Genomic DNA, 23,771 nt, shown 5'->3' on the forward strand with positions numbered 1-23,771 from the left:
ATGAAGGTATTTCGCTGTATGCACGTCATACCTCAACACGTTCATTTGAGAACACGTAGAACCTCCCAAGGCTGACTGAAGATATGTACATAAGACATATGTGCATGAGCTATTAAGTGCAGATGCCCTGTGGGTGTGGCCAAAGTCACAGGAAAGTGGGGGAAACGTGGAGTCAATGAATAAATGGATAGATAAGAGACAGAATGAATGAATGAATGAATGAGCAAGTGAATGAATATCTACTTCATCTATGGTGATGAGTTCACTCTGCATAGTCCCCATACATCAGATGGTCACGATTGGGGGTTGTCCTATCTCAACTTGCGTATCTCCTGTGATGGGACACTCACTACCTTATGATAGCATCCTTTCACTAGGACTGTGTGAAAGGCCTTTCCTCATATTAAGTTCATTTTCCTAGTGATCCCCTGCCCCTTGCACTCCACAGACACATCTACTCCCCTCTCTGGGGACAGGGCAAATGCCACCAGTCTGCTCTACTCTGAGTTCTTTGTCTCAGATGCTAAGCTTCTCTGCCCACCAGATTCTGCCGGCACGGGGCTTACATCACGGTGGGGCAGCAGGAAAAAGAACAAGTACGTGGGCAAATAAAGCAAATAATTACAAGCTCTGAAGGAAAAAAAAAAGGGTTAGAATATCAGGGAGACCATGGGGAGGTTGAGGAAACAGGGAAAGCCTTTCTAAGGAGTTGGCATTTGAGCTGAGTCCTGAAGGATGTGAAGGAGCCGGAAGAACCAGAGGAAGGGCATTCCAGGCTGAGGCAAGAGCAAGTGCAAAGGCCCTGAGGTCAGAAAGCAATGGGGAATTACGGGGCAGTCAGTCTGGCTGGAGTGGGATGGGCATGGGCAGGTCATTCAGAGCAATGATGGTGAAGAGTCTGGGATTATTTTTAAATCCAATCCTCAAACACTTTTAAGCAAAGAATGGTATGATTGATATACTTACATTTTAGTAGACACTCTTACTGAATTAAAATTAACTGAAGGTTTTTCCAGTTCCGGTAGTTTGGCACTTCCAAAGGGATAATGAAACGCCTTCAAGGGACAGACTGTGCTGTGGTCAATGAAATGAGTGGCCTCCGCAACGGGCCTGACCGGGTTTGAATCTTGGCCCTGACTCATCCTCGCCGTGTGACCGTGGGCCGGGGACCTCATCTCTCCAAGCCTCAGTTTCTTTATCTGCAAAATGGGGATAAGAAGTGTACCCACCTCATGGGGTTGTTGTATTACATGACTTCGTATTTGGGAAGCATTTTTTTTTTTAACGTTTATTAATTTTTGAGACAGAGAGAGACAGAGCATGAACGGGGGAGGGTCAGAGAGAAAGGGAGACACAGAATCTCAAACAGGCTCCAGGCTCTGAGCTGTCAGCACAGAGCCCGACGCGGGGCTCGAACTCACGGACCGCGAGATCGTGACCTGAGCCGATGTTGGACGCTTAACCGACGGAGCCACCCAGGCGCCCCGAGAAGCATTTAAACAAAATCAGAAGTGCTTTCTGTTGGTTACACGAAACAAAACAAAACAAAACAAAACAAAACAAAACAAAACAAAACAAAATGTGAGGCTTGCAGATGGCGAGACGATGAATCCTTTTTCCATCTCTTCCACTTCTGACTCCTGCAAGAAAAGGGCCCTGGGTTGGCAGGGGGCGGGTCCTTCAGACCCTTGCCACAAAGAGTGAGCAACCCTAGCCAGATCTGGAGAAGCCAGAGACAGTCCGGTGTTTACATTGTTCATACTGACAGCCACATTTATTGATGTCACGTGCTACTGATTTTCCATTTGGTCTGGCTCTCTCAAGTTTCCTTTAACCACCCCCCCCCCCCGCAAAAATGTCTTTAAGTAAAACAAAAGCAAATAGATTTACCGATTCAAAAACAATGGTCCCTGAAGGTGATACGAAGCCCGCCTGTCCCAAGTGGCCCATATTGCGAAGGAGGCTCTTGACGGGTTTTGAGAGATGTTTTTCTAACCTCCTTACTGCGCTCTCGGGGGAACCAGAGGACCTGCGTTGTGTTCTGTGCTGGGCCAGGCCTACCAGGACCCCAGTGCGAGAGAGGGATTCGCCTCAGGGACTCTGTCCACATTCAGGTCTGCATGAGCGTTGCAGAAAGGGCTCGGGGACTCCCAAACCTGGGGGTCACCAGGGTCCTTCCTCTCTCGTCCCTCAGATTCAGTTTCACCCACTGGAAAATCCTGGGACTCTATCTTCATATTACATCTGGCTTCTGATCGCTTTTCTCTACCCTGGTCCCGACTACCAGCCACCATCTGCGCCCTGGTGACAGCAGCAGACTCCCCCTCCCCCTCCATTCCCATCCCCGCTCCTCTCAGCAGCCAGAGCCAGAGCAGGCCTTTTTCCTCTTCTCCAGGCCTCACACGGCTCCCAGGTACCTTGGAGGGAGAAACCAAAGTCCTCACCCTCTACGAGGCCCCTCCCAAGCTGACGGTGCCCACGTTTCTCCCGCTTTGTCACCGGGCCAGCCCCGGCCTTTGTCCCATCCTGGCCTGCCTCCACCACAGGGCCCTCCTGGCTCTTTCTTGGACCCTCCGAGCAGTTTCCCACCTCAGGGCTTTTGCGTGGGCTGTTCCTTCCGTTTGGAACATGCTTCCCTCTGACATCTACAGGGCTTCCCTCCTCTCTGTTCTGTTCACCCCCACCTCAGAGAGGCTCACCACCTTACGAAATTCAAGATTTTCCATCTCGTTCTTCCGCCTTGCCCTGCTCTTCTCTCATAGCGCTTATCACTACTTGGTACTGCATTTTTACACCGTATGTGTGTTTCATGTGTGTTCCTTGCCCATCTCCCCTGAATGGACCTCAAGAGGACAGGGCTTTGCATCTATTTTATACTCTGATGACCCCAGAGCCTGGAACGTGCCTGTTGTGCCATAGGTATCCCGCACCAATTTCTAGGGTGAGAGTCCAGGGAGGTGTGTGAAGGGTAGGGAGGCAGTGAGCCCTGCCCTCTGGTTCCCTCTCTGGTCATGGTTTCCTTCTGTTCCCGCCATCGTCCCTCACCCCCGAAGGGTGGGACAGGACTGGCGAAGCTTGCCTCTCTTCGGGGAGAGGTTTCCAGCTGCAGGTCAACTGCTCTCTCCCCGACAAGCCTGTGGGGAGCCATGGGGAATCCTCAAAAGACAGAGGGACCTGGGGGGCAGAATGCGCTGGCTTTCTGTGGTCACCCTCTTCCCAGCCCCGTGTTCTCATCTGGAAAGAGGGAAGCGATGAGACCGGATGACCGTTGAGGGTGTATTGTACAGACAAGAAGACTGAGGCTCAGGGTGGTGAATCTGTCTTCAGGACGGCTGGGGCCTCGGTTCCCTCCTCTGTAAAAGGAGGTTAATACCTCCTCCCTCCTAAGGTTGTGGCCAGGATTAAACGAATTAAATAAAGCCTTTAAGCACTGAGTAGGGTCCGGCACACAGTAGGTGCTCAAGCAATGCTGGCTGCTACTGCTGTTGCTCTGAGAGGTGAACCTATCACAGCCAGCAGGTGGCAAAGTCAAGGTTCAAACCCAGGTCTGCGTGAGTCTAAAGTGACTGCCCCTCTCAGACACGAAACAATGACCATAATCGTAATGGCCACAAGGACAGCAACACGACCACCACCATCAACTCAATTCATTTCCACCCCATTTGGGAGCTCCAAGGGTTAGAGAGGAAGTTTATCAGGTGGCGGCACCTGCCTCGCGGCCACAGCCAGCCAGGACTGGCTGCTCCTGACTCCCTCCGCAAGGACAGGTTGGCGGCCACCGCGACCTCCCGCTGGGGGCGCCCCCCAATCCCGCCGCCTGGGGGGCCGGGGGTGGGGGAGCCCTGGGCGGCCCGGGGAGCCCCCCGGGGGAGGCGAGCGAGGCCCTCGGGCTCTGCAAGGAGCCGCACGGCCTGGAAGACATTACACGGCTGTCGGCCGGGGGGCGTCGCTCGGAGTTCCGGAGGGGGTCCCGGCGGCGGACACGCCGGCCGAGGGGACGGCCCCGCCACAAAGCGCGCTTTGTTCTGCGCGCCCCCCGGGAGCTGGAACCAATGGATTGGCGGCAGCTGAGGTCATCTGTCAGGCAGCGCCGGGGGTCAGGCCCGGGGAAGGGGCCGCGAGGGAGGGCCGGGCGGATGGCCGGCGGGGGTCCGTGTGTGCGGGCGGTTAACGAGGCCGCGCTCGCCGCATGCCCTGGGGCGGCCGCCGCGCCGCCGCGGCCTCAGTTTACCCAGCTATCCAGCAGGGAAGATCGCGCTGCCCTGTCCGCCTGCGGGACTACCGCGTCAAGTGTGGGAGCCCTGATTCCGCCGCCGACGGCCTTCCTGTGATGAGCGCTTCCTGCCTTCCCGCTCCGTGGGAGTGTTAGAGTGGGGAACGCACCCCAGGCGCAGAGTCGCAAGCGAGCAAATGTGGTGGCGAAGACGCATGTGCATGGGAGGCCTGGCGTCTTCCTCTGGCCCAGCGGAGTCAGGGCCTCTGCCCGGTTTCCCCACTTTGACCCTGGATGCCAGACGGGGCCTGCCTTTTGTCCGGGGCTGACAGGTGGGGCTGCCTAGACTCGAATCCAGGGAGCCCTGGTGCCCATCCCCCAAAGCCTCTGGTCCTCAGGGTAGAGCTGGGCTGGAACCTCCCCACCCCCACTCCCTTTTTCTGACTGGAGGCAGATTGGGTCTGAACACTTTTCTCTATCCCCCCAAACGACATCCCATGTGTTCATTCATTCACACCCCCATCCGTGTGTGCCTCAGTGTTCCCATCCACACAACGGGGCAATCAGACTTCTAAACTTTCAGTACAGGGTCCCCTGGGGGATGAGGCCATCAAGTCCAAGGAACCCCAGAAATTGCCCAAAATATTAGTGTTTCTGGAGAAAGGGCTCACGGGGTTTTGTTTGTTTGTTTGGTTTTTGGTTTTTGGGTTTTTTTGGATTCTCAACTCTTCACGACCCACAAAAGGTGAAGCACTGGTTGGAGTGCAGGAAAGGAAAGCAGCCCCCCAAACTCTGCTGGAGGAAAAGGCATTTGGAATGGCCACTCCGGGGAGCAATCTGCTAGGACCTTAGAAGCTAGAAATTGAGCTAGGTGTCAGCTAGGCAGTCCCTCCCCTGGGGGGGGGGGCAGTTGAGAGAGCACAGTGACAGCGGGAGATGTTCGTAGCAGCAAAAAAAACTGGAAAGCTCAAACGTCCATCCACAGGAACATGACTGGTAAATGGTGTATTCAGACCGTGGAATATGCCACACAGCAATTAAAAGAATGAGCTGGACCTAAACGGAATATATTCATCTGCCAAACGCTTGGTGAACACTTACCACGCATCAGACACTGTTTGGGGCAGTGGGTCTGCAGGGATAGGACAGATCAAGTCTTGCCTGGAGAATGTTTTCTAGCAGGTGAGACAGATACAAACAGCCACGGAAGAGCATTTCAGGGAGTGTGATAAATGCTACAAAGAAAATAAAGCCGGGGCGCCTGGGTGGTGCAGTCGGTTAAGCGTCCGACTTCAGCCAGGTCACGATCTCGCGGTCTGTGAGTTCGAGCCCCGCGTTAGGCTCTGGGCTGATGGCTCGGAGCCTGGAGCCTGTTTCCGATTCTGTGTCTCCCTCTCTCCCTGCCCCTCCCCCGTTCATGCTCTGTCTCTCTCTGTCCCAAAAATAAGTAAAAAAACGTTGAAAAAATTTTTTTTAAAAAAAGAAAATAAAGCCGAGTCAGGTGATAGAATGGTGGGGGAGGGGGACTGTTTTAGACAGAATGGTCAGGGGAGGCTCCTCTGAGGGAGACTCTGGAGAAGAGCAAAGACGATTAATGGGGTGAATGGCCTGGCACAGCGCGGGGGGGGGGGAGGGGTGAGAAATGCCATCTGCAGAATGATGTAAAAACAGAAAAGCACGCTTTACTTACACGTTACATACTACATTATCACAAAGTCAGAAAAAAAGGCCTGGAGAGGGTATATGATAAATTGGTGACGGTAACTGTCCCAGAAGAGGGGAGACAAGGAGAGCGCCGGGACTAGGACTCGCGTGGGCTTCCGCTTGCCTCTCATATTTTAATTTTTCATCATTTAGCATTCCAATACCTTAATGTTTAAAAATAGGCACATAAACTTGTGAAATTAAAAACCATTTTAAATCTTCCATGGTGAAAGGGGTAGGTTCCGGGCAGCGAGGGGCAGATGGGGTTCCTACACACGTTCACTGGACGCAAGTTCCTGGGGAGCAGTGGTTTGTCTGGGGAGGGGACCCACCGTTAGACTGGGAGCCCAGTAGAGGAATGTGGCTCAGCCTGGAGGATCCGGAAGCTTCTTGCAGGAGGTGCCTTCTTTGCTGAGCTTCAGACCATGTGGCTCAGCACCCCCAGTGTAGACTAGAGGAGAGGCCACGGTGTGTGTAAGACCACAGAGCAGGAGCGGACGGGGTAAACAGAGCCTGAAACTCTGGGCAGCTGACGTCCCGCCCTCACAGCCCGGCCCCTCCCTCCACCCTCTTCCCACAGCCCTCGCTCCGGAGGCTAGAGGCCCCGCCCTGCTCCGGCAGGCCAGAAAGCAGCGCCACCTGCTGGCGCAGGAGAAAAACGCAGCTCTCAGCCTCCACGGAGAGCAACCAACCAGCCAGTTTCAAAACCCTGCTCCCCTTCTCGGACAATGAACAATCCCGATTCCGTTCCAAGTCGGTTTTTCACCGCCCTCGCAGCGTCTAGCAATGTCTAGACCAAGCTGTCTGCTTGGGTCCTATCTGCAGGAAGGGAAAGCCTTCTCAGGAAGGGGCAACCGTTTTGGTACCTTAGACCCGCTAGTGGGTCAGGAGGTGGTTACTCACATGAGCCAGGGGCACCTCATGACGGCAGTTTACAAAACGTGCCCTCAGCTTCCTGACCCTTGGTACAAATCTCAGGGGTAGACAGTCCGTTTGACAGCTTGGAAAAAGTCCCCAAGGAAGGGCTTGCCCAGTGTCACCTGATGAATGGGGGTACAAGCTGATCCCGTAACACGGGCTCCGGGACCCAGCCCAACGTGTGTGTGTGTGTGTGGGGGGGGTGTCACCATATTTGAAGAGAATTGCCTCAGTCTAGATCAGTGGTCTCAGCCTGAGGTCCCCGAATGGCAGCAGCAGCAGCAGCAGCACCTGGGAATTTGTTAGAAAAGCAAATCTGCTGGTCCCACTCCAGACCTACCACGTCAGAAACTCCGGGGGTGGGGCCCAGCGATCCGTGTTTTAGAAAACCTGTTTGAGAACCTAAGCCGGCGGTCCAAAGTAACTATACCCCCTCGTTTTCATTAAACAAGCTTTTATTTGGGAATGTTTTTTGGTTTACATAAAAGTTGCAAAGATAGCCAAGAGTTCCTATACACTCTGTACCCGGCCTCCCCTCCCCCATCATCTTCCATTTTCCATGTACATTTGTCAAAACTAAGAGACTGACATTGGCAGGTTATTAGTGAGTAAAATCCAGACCTTAGTCAGAGCTCCAATTTTCCCACCACTGTCCTTTTTTTGTTCTAGGATGTCACACTCCATTTAGGACTACATTCGTTTTCAATTTCAACTGGTCACCTCAGTCATCTTTCCCTGGGACACAGAATGGGTGGGAGAGCAGTTATCTTTGTTACTGAGCTGGGGAAACTGAGACTGGAAAACACCTGGTGACCTCAGGTCACCCCAGAAGGGCGATGAGAGCAAAGCCTGCCTCACTCTGCACCCTTCCTGCCCCTCTTCCTTTCACCCAGGACTCTTATTTTCAGAAGTCCCTTTGGAATGTCCCACCTGGCCTACCTCCAACAGCCATCTCAGACCCTGAGATGCCCCTATTAGAGCAGGCCCAGCCCTGGGAGAGGTCCACCCCTGCCCCATTGCTTCTTCCCCTAGATTGAAGGGCCGGGACAATGTGTTGGTAATTAACCCTGGTTTGGGCAGATCAAGGCCCTGTACAGAAAGAAACAGTTATTCGCCCATGCACAGCCATTTGTGACTGATGAAAAATGCCAATTCTTTGCAGTTTCTCCCAGTAAGAGGTGTAGTCTGTTTTGCCACTCCTCGAATCCAGGCCAGTCATATGATTTGCTCTGACCAAAAGAACTTTGCAGAAGTGATGTCTTACCAATTCTGGGCCTAGAACCCAAGAAGCCTTCTAGCTTCACTCACTCTCTTGGCACTCTGACGCCATCTAAATAAGCCTGAGCTGACCTGCTGGAGAGACCAAGTCTCTCCTGGGGAGGACTAAGTCAACCAGGCAACAGCCTGCCAAATGCCCGACAAGTGAATAGGGCTATCTTAGATCATCCAGCCCCATCCAAGGTTAACAGCTGACTGCATGCAGCCTCAGGAGTGACCCTGGGCAAGACCAGAACTGTCCACATGTGCCCAGCCTAACCTGCAAACCCACAGAACTACAGGCAAATGAATGATGTGCTTTTAGCTGTCAAGTTTGGGGATGGTTTGTTACACGGCAAAGACTAACTGATACACAACTCCTCATTTCGACAGTTCTGTTCCCTGCCATCTAAACTTTCTTTGCAGCCAGGGGTGGGAATGGTAGCCGGTTTGGGCCAAGGAGACCTAACGGAAAGATGCAGGGGGACAGAACAGGAAATAGGCCTCCGAAAAAGGTTTGGCTTTATGATAGAAGTTGAGAGTGGGCTTGGCCCTTCCTCCTCCCCCTCACCTTTCTTCTTCGAACGCAGCCATGATTCCTGGAGGTACAGCTGCCAACTTGGACCATGAAGTAACAAGCAATAAGGGAGAGGCCAAAAGGAATCACAAAGATGTGAGCTCTACCTTCTCTGGGGTCCTGCACCCATACCGCCTGTCTCCAGAATTCATGCTATGTGGACGAACCTCTCTTTGTTGAAACCACTGCAGCCTAGGCTTTCCTCTCCTTGCAGCTGAATGTATCCCGCATACTGGGAAATAACACAGACAAAAATGCAGAAGGATCCTTGTCCTTGGGACTCTGGAGCCAGGAGTCTGTAGCTCTCCAAACCCATCTTCTTTTCCATCCCATTCTCTCAAAAATACCTCGAGGTCAAAGATAGGACCCCATTTTCACAGCAGCAGGATCTGGGGCTCCCACGCTGTTCGGGAAGGAGTCCAAGGCCTTGCAGCGAGTGGAACAGGTGCTCAGAGTCAGACCTCCCCCTCAGGCACGGAGAGGCACCCCTGTACGCTTTCTGCATGGCCCAGCCCGCTGGAGGCCAAGTGTGTCTTCTGGGACCTTCGCAGGGTTGGCAGGGGCCACGGCGGCTGCTATTGTAAGTCCGGCGTGGAAGCGCCCAGGTACACCCTGAGGTCCGAGAGGGTGGACTGGACGAGCTTGGCGGGGATGGTCTCTCGCTGCAGCTGCCGGTAGGCTGCGTAGCGATGGCAGCCGCCAAAGGAGTAGAAATAGTCACCACCCTGGGCCCCTTTGATCCAGAGGACGTCGATAGGGGGGACGCTGTCGGGATCCTCCTGGAGAAGAGGGTACAGGGTCAGTGAACACGGCACAGCACTTGGTGGTTTGCAGAGGAGACGCTGTTGAGCTCCTACAGGGTGCTCACGCTGGCTCGCGAGAGCCAACTGTTAAACACTCGGCAACTGGGGGAGCTGCTTGTCACCAGCTCGATAGCTTGAAAATCAGCCACGGTGGTTTACATCAGGGAAACGAGCCGGTGCCACGAGTCAGGGCTTTCCCCCCTGCTAGAGACCAGGTTGTTACGCACTTGTGTTTATCGTTATACCACAGACACATGATCTGTTGGGCCCTGTTCTAGACTCTGGGAATAAGGTACAGCCAGAACGGGACGGACACGGCCCCTGCCTTCATGGGGCTCTAGTCCCGTGGGGCGGATGAGAGGGAAAAGTGAGTGTTGGCGTGATGAATGCTAGGAGGACGATGACACAGGTCGTGGGTGGCCACGGGGCCTCTCTGAGGTGACAAGGGAGCAGACATCGAACACAGAGGAGCCAGCTTGGGAAGAGAGACAGGTGCAATAGTTTAGAATCAGGGCCCGACTGCCTAGGCCCAGGCTCAAATCTCAGCTCTGCTACTTAACTGCTATGTGATCTTGGACAACTAATGTCTGTGCCTCAGCTGTCCCATCTATCAAATAGGGACGTCTTAGAGGGAACAGCAAATGCAAAAGGCCAGAACAAGTTCACCGCGTTGGAGCCATGGGCAAGGAGGCCAGTGTGATCAGAGTGGACACGAGGTCAAGGGTACAACAGGTCAGAAAGGTCAGCAGGAGCCAGACTGGGCAGGTTTGTTTCTAAGAGCAGTGGGTAGGCCCTGGAGTGTTTTATGTTAATTTTTTTTTTTTTCAACGTTTATTTATTTTTGGGACAGAGAGATACAGAGCATGAACGGGCGAGGGGCAGAGAGAGAGGGAGACACAGAATCGGAAACAGGCTCCAGGCTCTGAGCCATCAGCCCAGAGCCCGACGCGGGGCTCGAACTCACGGACCGCGAGATCGTGACCTGGCTGAAGTCGGACGCTTAACCGACTGCGCCACCCAGGCGCCCCGCCCTGGAGTGTTTTAAACAGTGGAGGGTGATATGATTTGATGACCATTCTAGGAAGCTGTCATGAGAGCAGGCTCGGCGGGGTGGGCAAAGTCAAGAGCAGGCGAGACCAAGGTGAGGCCTTAGCAGGTGTCCAGCAAAAGACGCTGGACAGGGAAAGGAGGACAGGTTTGGGACATGGGGGCAGATCTGAGATGCACGGGGTGATGTAAGGAGAAGAGAAAGAAGAGAACCTTAGTTGACTTTCTGTTAGGGCCCCGAGCAGCCAGTGCAGAGCAGGTGGTCCTTTGAGTAGGGAGAGCCTGGGGTGGGGTCGAAGGACTGGGCACAGTGGGGAGACCACATTAGACAGCGCCCATGGGTTCTCTTTTTTTAATGCTTATTTGACAGATTTATTGATACATTTATTCCACAAATGGTTCGTAAGCAGTAATGCCCAAGGGTTACAGGTTGGGACTCTGGAACCCCAAAAAGCCTGAGTTTGAATTTCAGAGCCTCCCTTGAGCAGCTAGCGGACCCAGAGCAAGTAGCCTTGCCTCTTGGAGCATCATTCCTCATCTGTAAAATGGGAGTGGGCTCTCTATACGGCTGCAGATGAACAGTCACAGAGCTGATGCATGTGAGGCGTAGAGCACAGTCTGCCTGGCAGTGGGGCACTAATGAGGGGCAGTGTGCTGGGTGGGCAAGGTGCTGGGGGCACGATGGTAGGTGAGCAGCATCACAGTCCCCTGAGACGTCCATGTCCTAATTCCTGGAGCCCGTGAACATGTTACCTTACAAGGCAAAAGGGGCTTTACGCATGGAATGCAGCTAAGGATCCTGAGATGGAGAGATTATTCTGGGTTATCCAGATGGGCCGTATGTAATCACTGGCGTCCTTGAGAGTGGAAGAGAAAGGCAAAGGAGGAGGTCTGATGGTGCTGGCTTTGAAGATGGTGGAAAGAAGCCATGAGCCAAAGGATGTGGGTGGCCTCTAGAAGCTGGGAAAGGCAAGGAGAGGGATTTTCCCTAGAGCCTCCAGAAGGAATACAGCCTTGCCGACACCTTGATTTTAGCCCAGCGAGACCCATTTTGGACTTTTATATATATTTTTATTATTTTTTAAGTTTATTTATTTATTTATTTGGAGGAGGAGGGGAGAGAGAGAGAGAGAGAGAGAGAGAGAGAGAGAATGGGAGAGGAGCAGAGACAGAGGGAGAGTGAAAGAAGATTCCAAGCAGGCTCCACACTGTCAGGGTGGAGCCCGACGTGGAGCTCAAGCTCACAAACCAGGAGGTCATGACCTGAGCCCAAACCAACCAGCCGCTTAACCAACTGAGCCACCCAGGAGCGCCCTCCCTCCCCCCATTTTGGACTTTTAAACTACAGAACTATGAAATAATACATTTGTATTGTTTTAAGCCACTAAATTCCTGGTAATGTGTTACAGTTGCCATAGAAAAGGAATACATGTGGTTAGTATTGTTTTAAGCCACTAAGTTCCTGGTAATGTGTTACAGTTGCCAAAGAAAAGGAATACATGTGGTTAGCAAAGACAGGCTTGGTTCTTGCCCTCACAGAGCATATGCTTCTAGCATGGAAGCCAGGTGTCTAAACAGGCCATAAAAACCCAGTGGGATCAGAGCTATGCTGGTGGGCACGCAGGTGTCTGGGGGCCCACAGGAGGCCACTAACCCAGTAGGGGGCATCGGGGAAGACACTGAACACTGGGACCTAGAGAGCAAGAAGGAATTAGAAACAGTAGAGATGGACGAGTTCTGGCAGGGATCAAAGCCCGTGCAAAGGCCCCAGGGTGGGAGAGCACGTACATGGCTAGATCCTTCGCGAATGGCCAGGCACCATGCTAGTGGTGAGGAAACAGCCAAGATATGACAAAGCCCCTGCTTCTGTGCATGAGGTGGGGAAGGCAGACGATAAAACACAAACAAATGTGTAAGTTTGTGCACAGAAACAGGTGCACAGAAATAGGTGCACAGAAGTGCGTTATGGAGAAATACTTCGGTTTATAAGGGGAGAACTTGAAAGCCAGGGCTCTGTTAGCCAGGGTGGAGAAGGGGGTGCTGAGGCCTGAACCAAGAGAGGGAGCAGGTTTTGTGGCTATCTGGGGGGAAGCAGCTCCTGGTAGAAGGAACAGTAGTGCAAACTCTAGGTCTGAACACCATTGTGAGGAGCTGTGGAGGTGTCTGGTGGGGCCTTGGGGTCTCACAGGTCACCTGGCAAGGGTATGATGGGGTAAGATGACCTATGCCATGCAGGCCTAACCTGACACAACTCTTCCCTCCCTCCCCCAAAGTTCCTGCCGGGATCGTGTCCCCATTCTTGAGCACCTCAATGCTGGGGCTGACCCCTGTCCTCTCCCAGTTCCAGTGTAAACAAGTCCCACCCAGCAGACATGACATGTCCAGAGTCACCGACTGTGACAGCCAAAAGTGACCGCACGGCTTCACTCCAGTGAGTGTGGTGGCTATGCTGCGGGGCATCCGGGCCAGTCTGTGCCACTTTCAAAGTGCTTGACCTTGGACAAGTTACTTAAAAAAAAAAAAAAAAAGCCTCCGGTGCCTCAGTTTCCTCGTCCGTAAAAGAGGAACAGTCTCCACCTGACTAGATACAGCACTAGAAACAGCTCCCGGGGGCTGCAAGTGCCATCTTTATAAATAGATTCAGCGATCGTTATTTTAGTTATCTGGTCCAATCTCCTGCCGGCCCAAGTGAGGAAACAGAGGCCCAGAGAGGCCCAGCCCCTTGCTCAAGGTCACACAGCAAATGCTGAGCTCCGGCGGCGCCCGGAACCGGTCCCGTCTCGCGTCCGGGGCGACCTCCCTCCTGCGGAACCCTCCCGCCGGCCGGCCTCCCAGGGGCCTCACCCGGATCGCGTCCACGAGGCTCTGCACCTTAGCCGGGTCCAGCACGGACGGCAGTGGCCGGATAAGCACGCGCAAAGGGACGTTGTGCACCGCGGCGATGCAGCCCGAGTGGATGCTGCCTCCCTGCGCGCCGCCGCTCGGCCCGGGGCCCCCAGGGCCCCCCCGGCCGACCCCGGCCCCGGCCCCCGCCCTGCCCAGCGCTCCTCCGGCTCGCAGCCCCATCGCGCCGCCGCCCGCCCGCCCGCCCGCCCGCCGCGCCGCCTCCCGCGGGCTTTAACCCCGGCCGGGCCGTACCACTCCGCGCGGGCGGCGGGGGCGGGCGCCGGGGCGAGAGCGTGCCTCCCCGCCCCTCAGTGGTCCGGCCCCGCGCTCCCCGCTCCCGGCGCGCGGCGGCCCGCGCGGCCCTCGGGCTGTCCGCCGGGGGGCGCCCCGCAGCCTCCCCTCCGCCCCGCCGCGTCCCGGAGTGGAAGCGCCCGGGCGGGCTGACTCAGGGTGAGTCTGCAGGTCGCGGGGCGGCGGGAGGGGCGCGGCTGACGCACCGGCCCGGGTGACTCAGGCTCGTGGCGGGCGGGGGCGGGGACGAGGGGGCGGCCGGACCTGCGGAGCCAGGATGAGTCGGCAAAACGCCGCAGTGCGCGGCTGCCCCGGCCCCGTGGGAGCCTTTGCCGGGATGGCCAGGGAGGTGATACTAATACCGACAGGAGCCAAAGGACGAAAGCTGGCGCCGGCAGACACTCTTTCCGCACTCTTTGCGTGTGTATTAACTTATTTAAACCTCCAAACAACCCCGCCAGATAGGTGTGGCCATTATCCCCCTTCTACAGAGAAGTAGACTGAGGCGCGGCGAGCTTTAAATGATTTGCCCGAGGTCGTGGAGCCAGTTAACGTGGCCGAGCCCGGGTTCAGCTCCAGGCTGCCCCTCCAGATTGCATTTTGTGCTTCACTGCTGGCTGCCTCTGTGCAGCCAAAGTAAGTGTCACGAGGAGCCTTCTGGAATGCTGCTGACAATGTGTGGGCACTGCCCCAGACACGCGGACTGTCTCATCGCATCCTCGCTGCACCACTACGATGCAGGCGTTGAGGCCAGAATTATTGCACTGCTTTTCCAAGGTAGGGCAGCTGGAAACGAAAGTCATCGGAGCCTGCAGCCCCGGGGCCACTTACAGGGCCACCGACACCTGTTTACGGATGTGGACACGAGGCTGCAGGGGGTGGTGGTGCTGGCCTGGGACCAGATATGCTGAGTGCCAGCCCCACTCTCTCCCCTTCGAAGTCCTCTCTCCCCTCTGGTCCGGGTTCAGCACCCAGTGTTTTCCGAGGCCAGGGGGAGGTAGGCAGAGGCTCCTGGTTTAAATTCCAGGTGTTGATCAGCCGTCTATGGCAACCTTAGGACTTTGGCCCAGATATGCTTGGGTTTGGATCCCCATTTGGTCACTACCTAGCTGTGTGGTCTCAGGCAAGTTGCTTAACCTCTCTGAGTCTCAGCGTTCTCTTCTTTTAAAATGGTTGTGAGGAGATCGTGGGAACACTTAGAGATAATGGCCACCGCAGGCCAGTGTGGGGGGGGGGGTAAGTTAGTGTTTACACAGCAGTAACCAAGGAAAGTGACTGGTTCGATCATGAACACCCAGAGTGCTGAAGGGGAGGCCATATTTGACTGAGAGCATCAGGAAAGGGTCCCTGCGGCCGAGGCATTCCGACTGGAAAAGGGCTTGGTCTTGGAGAGGGAGAGGGAAGAAGCAGGTGACAGTTTAGGGTGCAGGCTCTGAGGTCACATTTGAATCGTGGCTCTGCCACCTGGTAAACTGTTTGACGTGGCGTGTGGGGGGGAGGGTAGCTCCCCTTCTCTTGCCTCAGTTTCTTCTCTGGCTCGCCAGGAGAGTAGATGAGAGTAACACACTAAGTGTTTAGAAAGGTACTTGGCGCATGCAAAGTGCTGAAGAAAAGGCAGGCAGGAAGGACATTCCACAGCCGCAGCTGCAGCCTGAGCTCAAGCAAGGAGGCGGGGCGGGTCTCAGACCTGGCGACCGACAGACAGGCCTATCTGGTTTGATTTTCCTCCTCCCCCCCCTGGTTGGCCTCTGCACGGGGGAAATGCAGAGTCACCCTCTTGCCTGGAGAAAACCAGAGACGGTGCGCCCTGTGGGGAGGGGAGGCTGCCGCCTGGGCTGGTTACTGACGGGCCTGAACTCGTGAACGGCCCGTCGCGCAAAGCTGTCACGAGTGTGGATTGTGAGAATTCACCTAAGCGTCCGCTGCATCAGCCCCGTGTGGCCACCGTGGGCAGCAGGTTCTTCGGTTTTCGTCCTCTGTGTCCTAGGTTTTAATCCTTGACTTGCCCCTTGCAGTCCTCAGAAGGCTCCTGTAGCTGCAAGCGCTCACATCACTACACAACAAAGGTAGAACTTAGGACGTCCCTCGTTGCTTCTTTTTGAGAATGAAGAAAGCTTTACTAACCATTCCTTACTGGTCTTCCCTGCCCAGGGGCCTTTTCCCCCTAACGTTTTGGCAAGAGTTGTATCGCATGCCCATGCCCAATGGCCACGATTGGCGTAGCTTCATTGGCGGAAGTTGGAGAGCTGGCCTCTACACAGTACCTTTGTGTTTCATTTTGGATTCTCCCAAAAGTAGACGCTGGGACAAGGCCTGGGCGCAGGTAGTCTATTTGGGAAACATTCTAGTTACTACCATTGCAGAACAAACCGCTCCAAAATTCAGTGGCATAAAATCACCACTTGGCTATGCTCGCAGATTCTGTGGGTCAAGTACTCAGACGGGGCATGGTGGGGGCTGCTTGTCTCTTCTCTGCAACGTCTGGGCCATCAGCCAGATGACGCAACAGCGGGGAGTGACTTGATGGCTCCGGCTGGAATCATCTGGAGGCCACTTCATTTACACATCTGTTGGGCGGTATTGCCTGTCAGCCGGAACACCTCCATGGCGCTTCCTCATAGCTGGCTTCTAAGAGTGAGTGTCCTAAGAGAACCTGGCAGAAACTTCATGGCCTTTTCCAATCTAGTCTTGGAAGTCATATAGCATTCTTCCTGCAGTGTTCTATTTGCAGGAGCTGTCACAAGTGTCCTCCCTCTACCCCGGCTCAAGGGAAGGGAAGGGGACAGAGACTGTCTCTTGATGGAAGGAATAGGAAGGTTCTAAAAGAGCTTGTGGGTGGGAGGTGTTGTTGTGGCCATCTTTGGAACACAGGAGGCGATGCCAGGAAGTAGTGGGGAAGGGAGAAATGCCAATAAAGGGTATATGCTGATGAGCGGGTTAACTGGGTGGGCAACTAGGGCTCACTCCTGCTAGGGACTCTCTGAAGAAGTGTCCTGCATCGTGCATCAGAACTGTCCCTCTGAGGGACAGGGGGCTGAGTATATGCTCACTGACTCCTGTCCCTCCCTGGTTGAAGGTGGCCTGAAGATGTGAAATTTCTGCCATTTCTGGTCTCATACACCAGGTGTTTGGGTATGCAGAGGACTTTCCTGAATGTTTGGGAAGATGAAAGGATTTTGGTGCCATAAGAGGAACATTACATTTTAGATTCCCCCCCCCCCCCCCCGAAATGCGCTTGTCCATTTCTATGTACAGGATCCTGCCATGTTGCTTTGGTCTCATTGTCTCTCTCTTGTTTTCCTCTCCGTCTTCTCTTTGTCCTCCGTAGCAACGCTTGAGTTTCGTGTTCTTATCTTAGGCAGGAAGTTGGCCTCTGTCTCCTGCAGCTTCGGTGCCTGCGGGGCATCTCCTTGGGGGCTTGGGACAGTTTCACACGTACACCGCTTCTCATAGTCACAAAATGACTGCTGGTGCCCATGGGGACAGGCTCCTTCTTCATTTATGTCTTAGCTCAACTCTCACTTAGCTATTATTCCAAAATACCGTAGACTGGGTGGCTACAACAATAAACGCTCATTTCCCACCGTGCTGGGAGCTGGAAGTCTGAGATCAAGGAGGGGTGAGCCCCTTCCCAGTTCACAGACTGCTGTCTTCTTGCTGTGTTCTGGGTGAGGGAGCTCTCTGAGCCTCTGCCCTCAAGGGCACACATCACATTCATGAGGGCTCTGCCTGCCCCCAAACCCCACCTCCACATGCCATCGCACTGAAGATCAGGCTTCCACATATGAATTTCGGGGGGGGGGGGGACGCACACTCAGTCCATAGCAGTTCACGTCCAGAAGAGAGAGAAACCTCCCCCAGCGATGATGGGGTCAAAGCCTTTCTCTTGGGTCTGGTTCGGCTGGCTTGAGTCAGCATTAATAATGTTCCCCAGAGACATGCCATGTGGGAGCTGCTTAAGCATGGGTGCTGGAGCCTGTCACCCACTGGGGTGACCGTGACTGGTGCAGAGGAGACCAGTCAGCCACACCCCTGAGGTCAGCCTCCTTTGAGCCACTCAGAGGGGCTCAGGGATGGGCGGATGTCTGGACAGATGTGAGGTTTGTTGCTGAGGAAGGGAGGAAGTGAAGGCCTGAGTGTCAGTGTCAGGGGCTCTTGGCCCACCTTGGATTTCAGCTGAAGTTGTGGGGGGGAAGCTCTGTGCAAGCCGGGACTCACCCAGCACTGCCAGCTTCCCAGCCCACGCTCCCTGTGTCGTCTACATGTTCCATCCCTGCGGGAGCTTTGCTCATTCACCAGCACATGCCAGAGATGTTAGGGTGTTCACTGCTGGGGACAGGAGCTGGGGGGCAAAAGCCAGCCTTCCATTGTCACGGGTGGGCACATTGTGAGAGGTGTTCCAGACCATTTGGAACTTTCCAGACCCTTTGCAGACACCAGCAGTACCCAGCCCTGTTGTTGTAGCAGTGACCTCACTAACACACTCTCTGTCTTATTCCTCTTGCCCGCCCCCCACCCCCCCACCCCGGGTTCCTAGGATCACCTCCCAAAGACACTGCCTGCACTTGAATCTCAGGCTCTGCTACTGGTGGGGGGAGGGGCACAAAACTAGGGCAAAGGGCCAATTTCATAGGTCATCCCCAATAGTTCTTCCTGTTGCCTGGGTTAAAATTACACATCTCTTACTAGATGTGTGACCTTGGGCCAGTCAGTCACCTGTCTGTGCCTCAGTTTCCTAACCTGCAAAATGGCCATAATGATGTCACCTAATTTGTAAGGCTGTTGGAAGAATGAGGAGAGAGGACGTGGGCAAAGTCCTTAGAACAGTGCCCAACACACTGTAAGTGCTCAATAAATATGAGCTGTTTGATTACATTTTAAATTAATAATAGATCTTGAAGGTCTCTCCGTGCTTTTGCACTTCCAGACTAGTCTCAGTGTGTTAGCCAAGATTCTTGTTTGCAAGTGACGAAAGCCAGTGTGAATTAGCTTAATGGAAATGGGGACACTTGGCTCCCTTGACTGTGGGGTGAAGCCGGGCCTCAGGGAAAAGTGGGTTCGGAGACGTCTTCTCTGTCTCTCGCTTGACAGAGGGATTACCTCCACCTTTTGATAAGAGAAGGCTTAGACGAGAGAGGTTTAAAACACTAAAAGTGTAACCTTTCATGGAAAAGAGTCTGGAAATAGGAAATCTGGGGCTGGGTTGGTGGCCCCAATGGTCACTAGGGGCACAGACCCTTTCTATCTGTCCACTCCATCTTTTTAGAGTAGGGCTTTTGTTCTCAGATTGCCCTTCTGGATTAAGATTGATGTTCAAGTGTCAGCCTGGAAGGAGGTAGAGAAGTGGAAAGGCAAAAGGTCATGACCCCCTCCTTTTTGGGGGGCTGTCTCGGAACTTCCGGATAATACGTTCCCTTGCATGTGCTCGGTCAGAACGTGGTCTCACGGCCACCCCTGGCCGCAAGGGCAGCTGGGATATGTAGTCTGCATTCAGCGTGGCAATGTGCTCAGCTAAAACTGGAGTTCTCTTACTAAGGAAAGCGAGAAGGCATAATGGTAAGTAGCTAGCAGGTCTTATGACTCAGAGAGGCAGAGAGAGGAAATTTCCAAATTCTAGCCAGATGCCCACATTTGAACCAATCAGCCATGGCCATGAGGGACAGAGACTTTTTTTTTTTTTTTTTAAAGCATAAGCTGCCATTATTGATTATGACTTAAATGTATGTAGTTCATTAAAAAATAATTACTGGTCGTTCGTCTGCTATCGGCTAGGCATTGTGCTAGACCTAGGGGATTCTATGATGAGCAAAAAAGACACTTCATTCTCCGTCTCGTGAAGTTTATAGTCTGGTGGAGGAGACAGATAATGACCAAGTAATCACACTGATTAACGGAAAAGTGTACTGATGGTAAGTGCTCTAAATGAAGAGCATGTGGCCCCTGAGGAAGTGACAATGCAGCTGGGAGATGAAGGATGAAGAGGGGCTTAACTCCTGAGGGTGGCAGTGACAGCAGTTCAGATAGAGTACGTCACTGGTGGCGAGAACCGCTTGTGCAAAGGCCCTGTGGCAGGAGAGGGCAAAACTGCTGCAGCGAGGCATGTGGCCACATGGTTGAAGATTCAGCTAGAATGACTGGAAGAGCCAGGCCAGGTGAGGAAGGCTTCAGAAGTCACCCTAAGCGCGTTCTCCTCCCCCACCCAGGATGTCGTTGAAGTGTTTTAAGTAGAGAAGTGGGGGGAGTGGTAGTGACATGGTCAGTAAAGATGCTGCATTTTTGAAAAGAACCCTATGGCTGCTGTGAGGAGAGGAAGGGAGGTGGGGGAGGCAGAATGGATCCAGGGAGGCCAGTGAGAAGGCTGGTCCCATTGTCCAGGTGAGAGTTGATGGTAGCTGTGGACTAGGGTGGGGATGGAGAAAATTGAGAGGAAGCTGGTGACAGATTGGATGCTAGGGCAGGGGAGACGGAGGTGGGAGAGGGGACTTCTGGGTCTTTTGGCTGCAAGCTGGGATGGGTGCTGGCGCCATCCTCGGAGGTGGGGAACCCTGGAGGAGAACCACACCGCAGCCTCCGACTTGGGCTGGTCTGCGCGCTGTTGGGATATTGGGAGTGGAGGCGGCCTGCGGGCAGATACGGATTTGCAGCTCAGAGAGGAGGTTGGAATTGAAAATGTGAATGTGCACATCTGCTTGTGGGTGGAAACTGAGGCCATGGGTGTCATGAGCTCATTTCCACCCCCCCACCCCCCCCCCCCCCCCCCCCCCCCCCCCCCCGCCGAGGGTACAGTGAGAGGAGGAGAGCCTAGGAGAGAACCCTGAGGAACACAACCCTTACAAGAAGGAACAGGAAATGAGTTTCCTAACTTGGGTGCAGATACGAGCGCCTGCAAAGTTGCTAGATGGAGGACCGGAGAGCTGAGCCCCGGAGGTCTTCCTCTGGGAGGACTGTGAAAAGCAGAATGGATTGTTCTGCCAGTTGAGGCGCTGAGGGCTACAGCGGGGCAAGCCTGAGCTGACGGACTTCAACAATAAGGACGCTCCCGTCACAAACCGGGAAGTCCAGAGGCAGCATCCTGAGCGGGCTTCAGGGACGTTTTGTCAGTGCTCCCTGGTGCCATCAGGGATATGGGCTTTCTTCGTGTCTCCGCTTTGCCATCCAGGGGGTGGGCTTCATGCTAAGGCTGGTTCCCTTCAAGGTCACGAGATGATAAGCTTCCTCGTTCATGTTCAGGGAGAAGAGAGACTTGGCTTCCTTTCTCTGAAAGGAGAGGGAGAAGCGGACTTTCCTGAAAGCTTCCAGCGAGCCTCTCCTTAAGTTTCACTGGCCAGAACTGAGTCACCTCCCCATTTATCAGCCCCTAGGGGGTGAGATTACTTTTCATCCGGTCAGGACCACCCCTTAAGCTGATGGTCAGGTCCCAAATTGCATGGCTGCCAGTCAAGGAGGGAAGGACGGGATCTAGATAGTGGGAACCAGCATCGATTCCCATCTCCCTCTGGGGCGCCTTCCGTATTGCATGCTAAAGAGTTAAAAACTACATTCTCAGACTTCCTTGCAGCCAGGATAATGGCAGTGAATTAGGTTCCGCCCGTTAGATGCCCCACTGCGGAGTTCGGATGGCAGAGGTGGGCAGGGGCCATTTTCTTATTGCCTTGTCTCTTGCTGCTGGGGAGATGGTCATGGAGGCCCTAAGTTTTCTGTGACAGTGTTCCAGTGTTGGGCCACCAGCACAGTGGGAGACAGGAGACCGTTTTAAAGGCAGTGGCAGCGGCCCCCTGGCCCTTGGGTCACACCGATAGTGCTGTGTTCTTGAATTCAGTAGTTCCAGTGAGCCTGCTGATATCCCTGTCTGGTTTTGGAGGAAGTGACTGCTCCCCTGGTGGGCCGGTTCTGTGGAGATGTTCTAGGGGGTCCAGCTGAAGGCTCTTCCCCTTTGGTCCTTCCAACAATTCTGTCAGCAGCAATTCCCTGCTGTGTTAACCACTTTCTGCTTCAAGGGGATTTAATACAGGGAATGAGATGTTTGTAAAATGTGGGTCTAGCGTGGGTTCTGTTCCCTGGGTCTGAATTAAATGTAACTGACACAACCCCAGGTTAGAAGCAGTGTGGGGGCTCCTGGGGGGCTCAGTCAGTTGAGCGTCTGATTTCGGCTCAGGTCATGAGCTCACGGTCCCGTGGGTTGGAGCCTGACATCAGGCTCTGTGCTGCCAGCTCAGAGCCTGGGGCCTGCTTTGGATTCTGTTGTTTCCCTCTCGCTCTGCCCCTCCCCCGCTTGTGCTCTGTGTCTCTCAAAAATAAATATTTAAAAAAGAAAGAAGCAGTATGTAGTCACAGAGGACTATGTGTGGCTGGTTAGGGAAAGCAACAGGTGCCTGGGCCCCTCAAAGCCCCTTTGGAGATTTTGTGTGTGTGTGTGGGGGGGAATCCCCAAACTGCTGTCATTGCTGGAGACATGTAGCACATTGCTCAGATTATAGCCACTTGTCCAGAGGTATGTGAAGGGAAAGGCAGACAGGCACCAGTACTAAAAGTTGAGTGTACTGCCCACAAAAGGAGGGACCCCAAAAGCTGGCCCCAGGGGAGATTGAGTTCCAGCCTGCAGCCTGGCATCCAGCCCTCAAAGCACATGGCCTTGCCTCTCAGTGAGTCCACATTGGGGGTTCGAGTTAGGTGGCATGGTGTTGTGGTCCCCAGGGAAGTTTTCGGTAAGGTGAGGACACGTTTGTAGTTAGAAAGCTCACCAAGGCAGCTGACAAGGGGGAGGGATGGGCTGTTCAACACATTCCTGAACACCCTTGATGACAGTTGACTGGCCCTGGGGGCAGCTTACTGTTTTGGGGTAACTTCGCCTGCTGAGCCAAAGTTCCACCTTTCTGCATGCATGTACTTGCCCAGGTGTGATCAGTAGGGCTGGCCAGAACCTCCCCCCCCACCCCCCACCCCCAAAGCAGCAGGGGATGAAGTGGGGAACCATAAAGGGGTTGTAAACCGGCTATCAAGAGAGAAATCTGGCTCTGGCTCACAGTTGTATTTGTTTGGCAGGTAGAGTTAACTCGATTGCAATTCTTTAAGGTGAGACGCAGTCTTTCCTGTGAGTTTACAGGCTCCAGTATTCCCTGATGATCAAAGCAACCTGCTTCATTCGGGCTATTGATCGGGCTCTTGGAATCTTTTGAGTTTTCGACCCCAGTTGTTGAGGAGTATTTAGGACTGAGGATGCTTGGGACCTTGTGGATGCCAAAGGACCCCTGGAGTGTGTGACCCCTGGCGGCAGCTACACGGTGGTCACGCTAAGGGGAGGGAAATGGAGTGGAAAAGATGCAGCTGCAATAAACAAGATTAATATGAAACATGATGAATGTGAAACAGAAAAATATAAAAAGAGAAAAAAATCCAGCTGCCTCTCAGATGCCTCCTCTGCCCACACCCCACCCCCAATCACAAGGTCTAGAGGCGCTGGTGAGTGGCCAAAGTCCCTTTAATATCCCTGAATTGCGTTACAAGTAATACTGCCGGAGGTGAGGAAGGGAGGGGGGTCTGGGGTGCGAGATGGGGGAGGAGGAGGGAGGGGGAGCGCCAAGCGCTCATACAAAATATGGCCAAAAGGCTTAGCATGCATGGAAAATTATTGCTGTCAGAAGTTCCTATTTACAGGGTCAACACCCTCCGTAATTGCTTCTGCGACCCCTCTCCCTCCCCCCATCCCTGCTGCCTCCCTTCCCAGGTGGGCCTGGAGCTGAGAAGCCCTCCCTAGAGAAGGGTCCCTGCTCCAGGGGCCCCGCCAGTCTCCACCCTCCTCTGTGGCTGGGAGGAAAGAGGGAGGGGTCGGAGAGTCCAGGACTCCTGCCCACAGAACTGGGCGCCTAGTGATGGGGCAGAGGCGTGTGCTTAAAGCAGGGGGGGGGGGGGGGCCCAGGGCCCGTGAGCGTGGAGGTGTGTGCTTCGGTCCTCGCCCGGGCATGCGAAAGCGCGGCGGGGGAGGTAGTGGCGGCCCCTCTGCCCGGGAGAGTTGCATAGACGTGGCCGGGAGGGAGCGCTCCTCCCGGGAGCGGAGCAGGCCGGAGGCCCCAGCGGG

General features: G+C 54.3%; 1 protein-coding gene and 1 non-coding gene across 4 annotated transcripts in view; one reads left to right on the forward strand and one right to left on the reverse strand.

Moving 5' to 3' along the window:
- Positions 1-8,475: 8,475 nt before the first annotated feature.
- Positions 8,476-13,605, reverse strand: SRXN1 (sulfiredoxin 1). Its single transcript, XM_027069764.2, has 2 exons — positions 13,364-13,605; positions 8,476-9,448 (listed from the first exon to the last, which is right to left on the reverse strand). Exons 1-2 carry the CDS (start codon positions 13,583-13,585, stop codon positions 9,245-9,247), a joined length of 426 nt encoding a protein of 141 aa, XP_026925565.2. The 5' UTR covers positions 13,586-13,605; the 3' UTR covers positions 8,476-9,244.
- A 354-nt stretch (positions 13,606-13,959) lies between these two features.
- The window catches only part of LOC106985980 (uncharacterized), a 105,465-nt gene continuing 95,653 nt past the window's right edge, over positions 13,960-23,771 (forward strand). For all 3 annotated transcript variants that reach the window (XR_008289159.1, XR_008289160.1, XR_008289161.1), the window contains exon 1: positions 13,960-14,473. This is a non-coding gene — a transcript (uncharacterized LOC106985980). The remainder of the gene's footprint in view (positions 14,474-23,771) is intronic.

The sequence above is a fragment of the Acinonyx jubatus genome, chromosome A3 (genome assembly GCF_027475565.1).
Source record: "Acinonyx jubatus isolate Ajub_Pintada_27869175 chromosome A3, VMU_Ajub_asm_v1.0, whole genome shotgun sequence".
In the NCBI taxonomy this organism is placed as follows: Eukaryota; Metazoa; Chordata; class Mammalia; order Carnivora; family Felidae; genus Acinonyx; species Acinonyx jubatus.

What these genes read in the sequence shown, in the direction of transcription:
- SRXN1 (XM_027069764.2), bottom strand. Translation starts at nt 13,585, where the DNA reads ATGGGGCTGCGAGCCGGAGGAGCGCTGGGCAGGGCGGGGGCCGGGGCC. An exon ending in GCCTCGTGGACGCGATCCGG is followed by an intron (nt 9,449 to 13,363) that starts GTGAGGCCCCTG and finishes CCTCTTCTCCAG; the next exon opens with GAGGATCCCGACAGCGTCCC.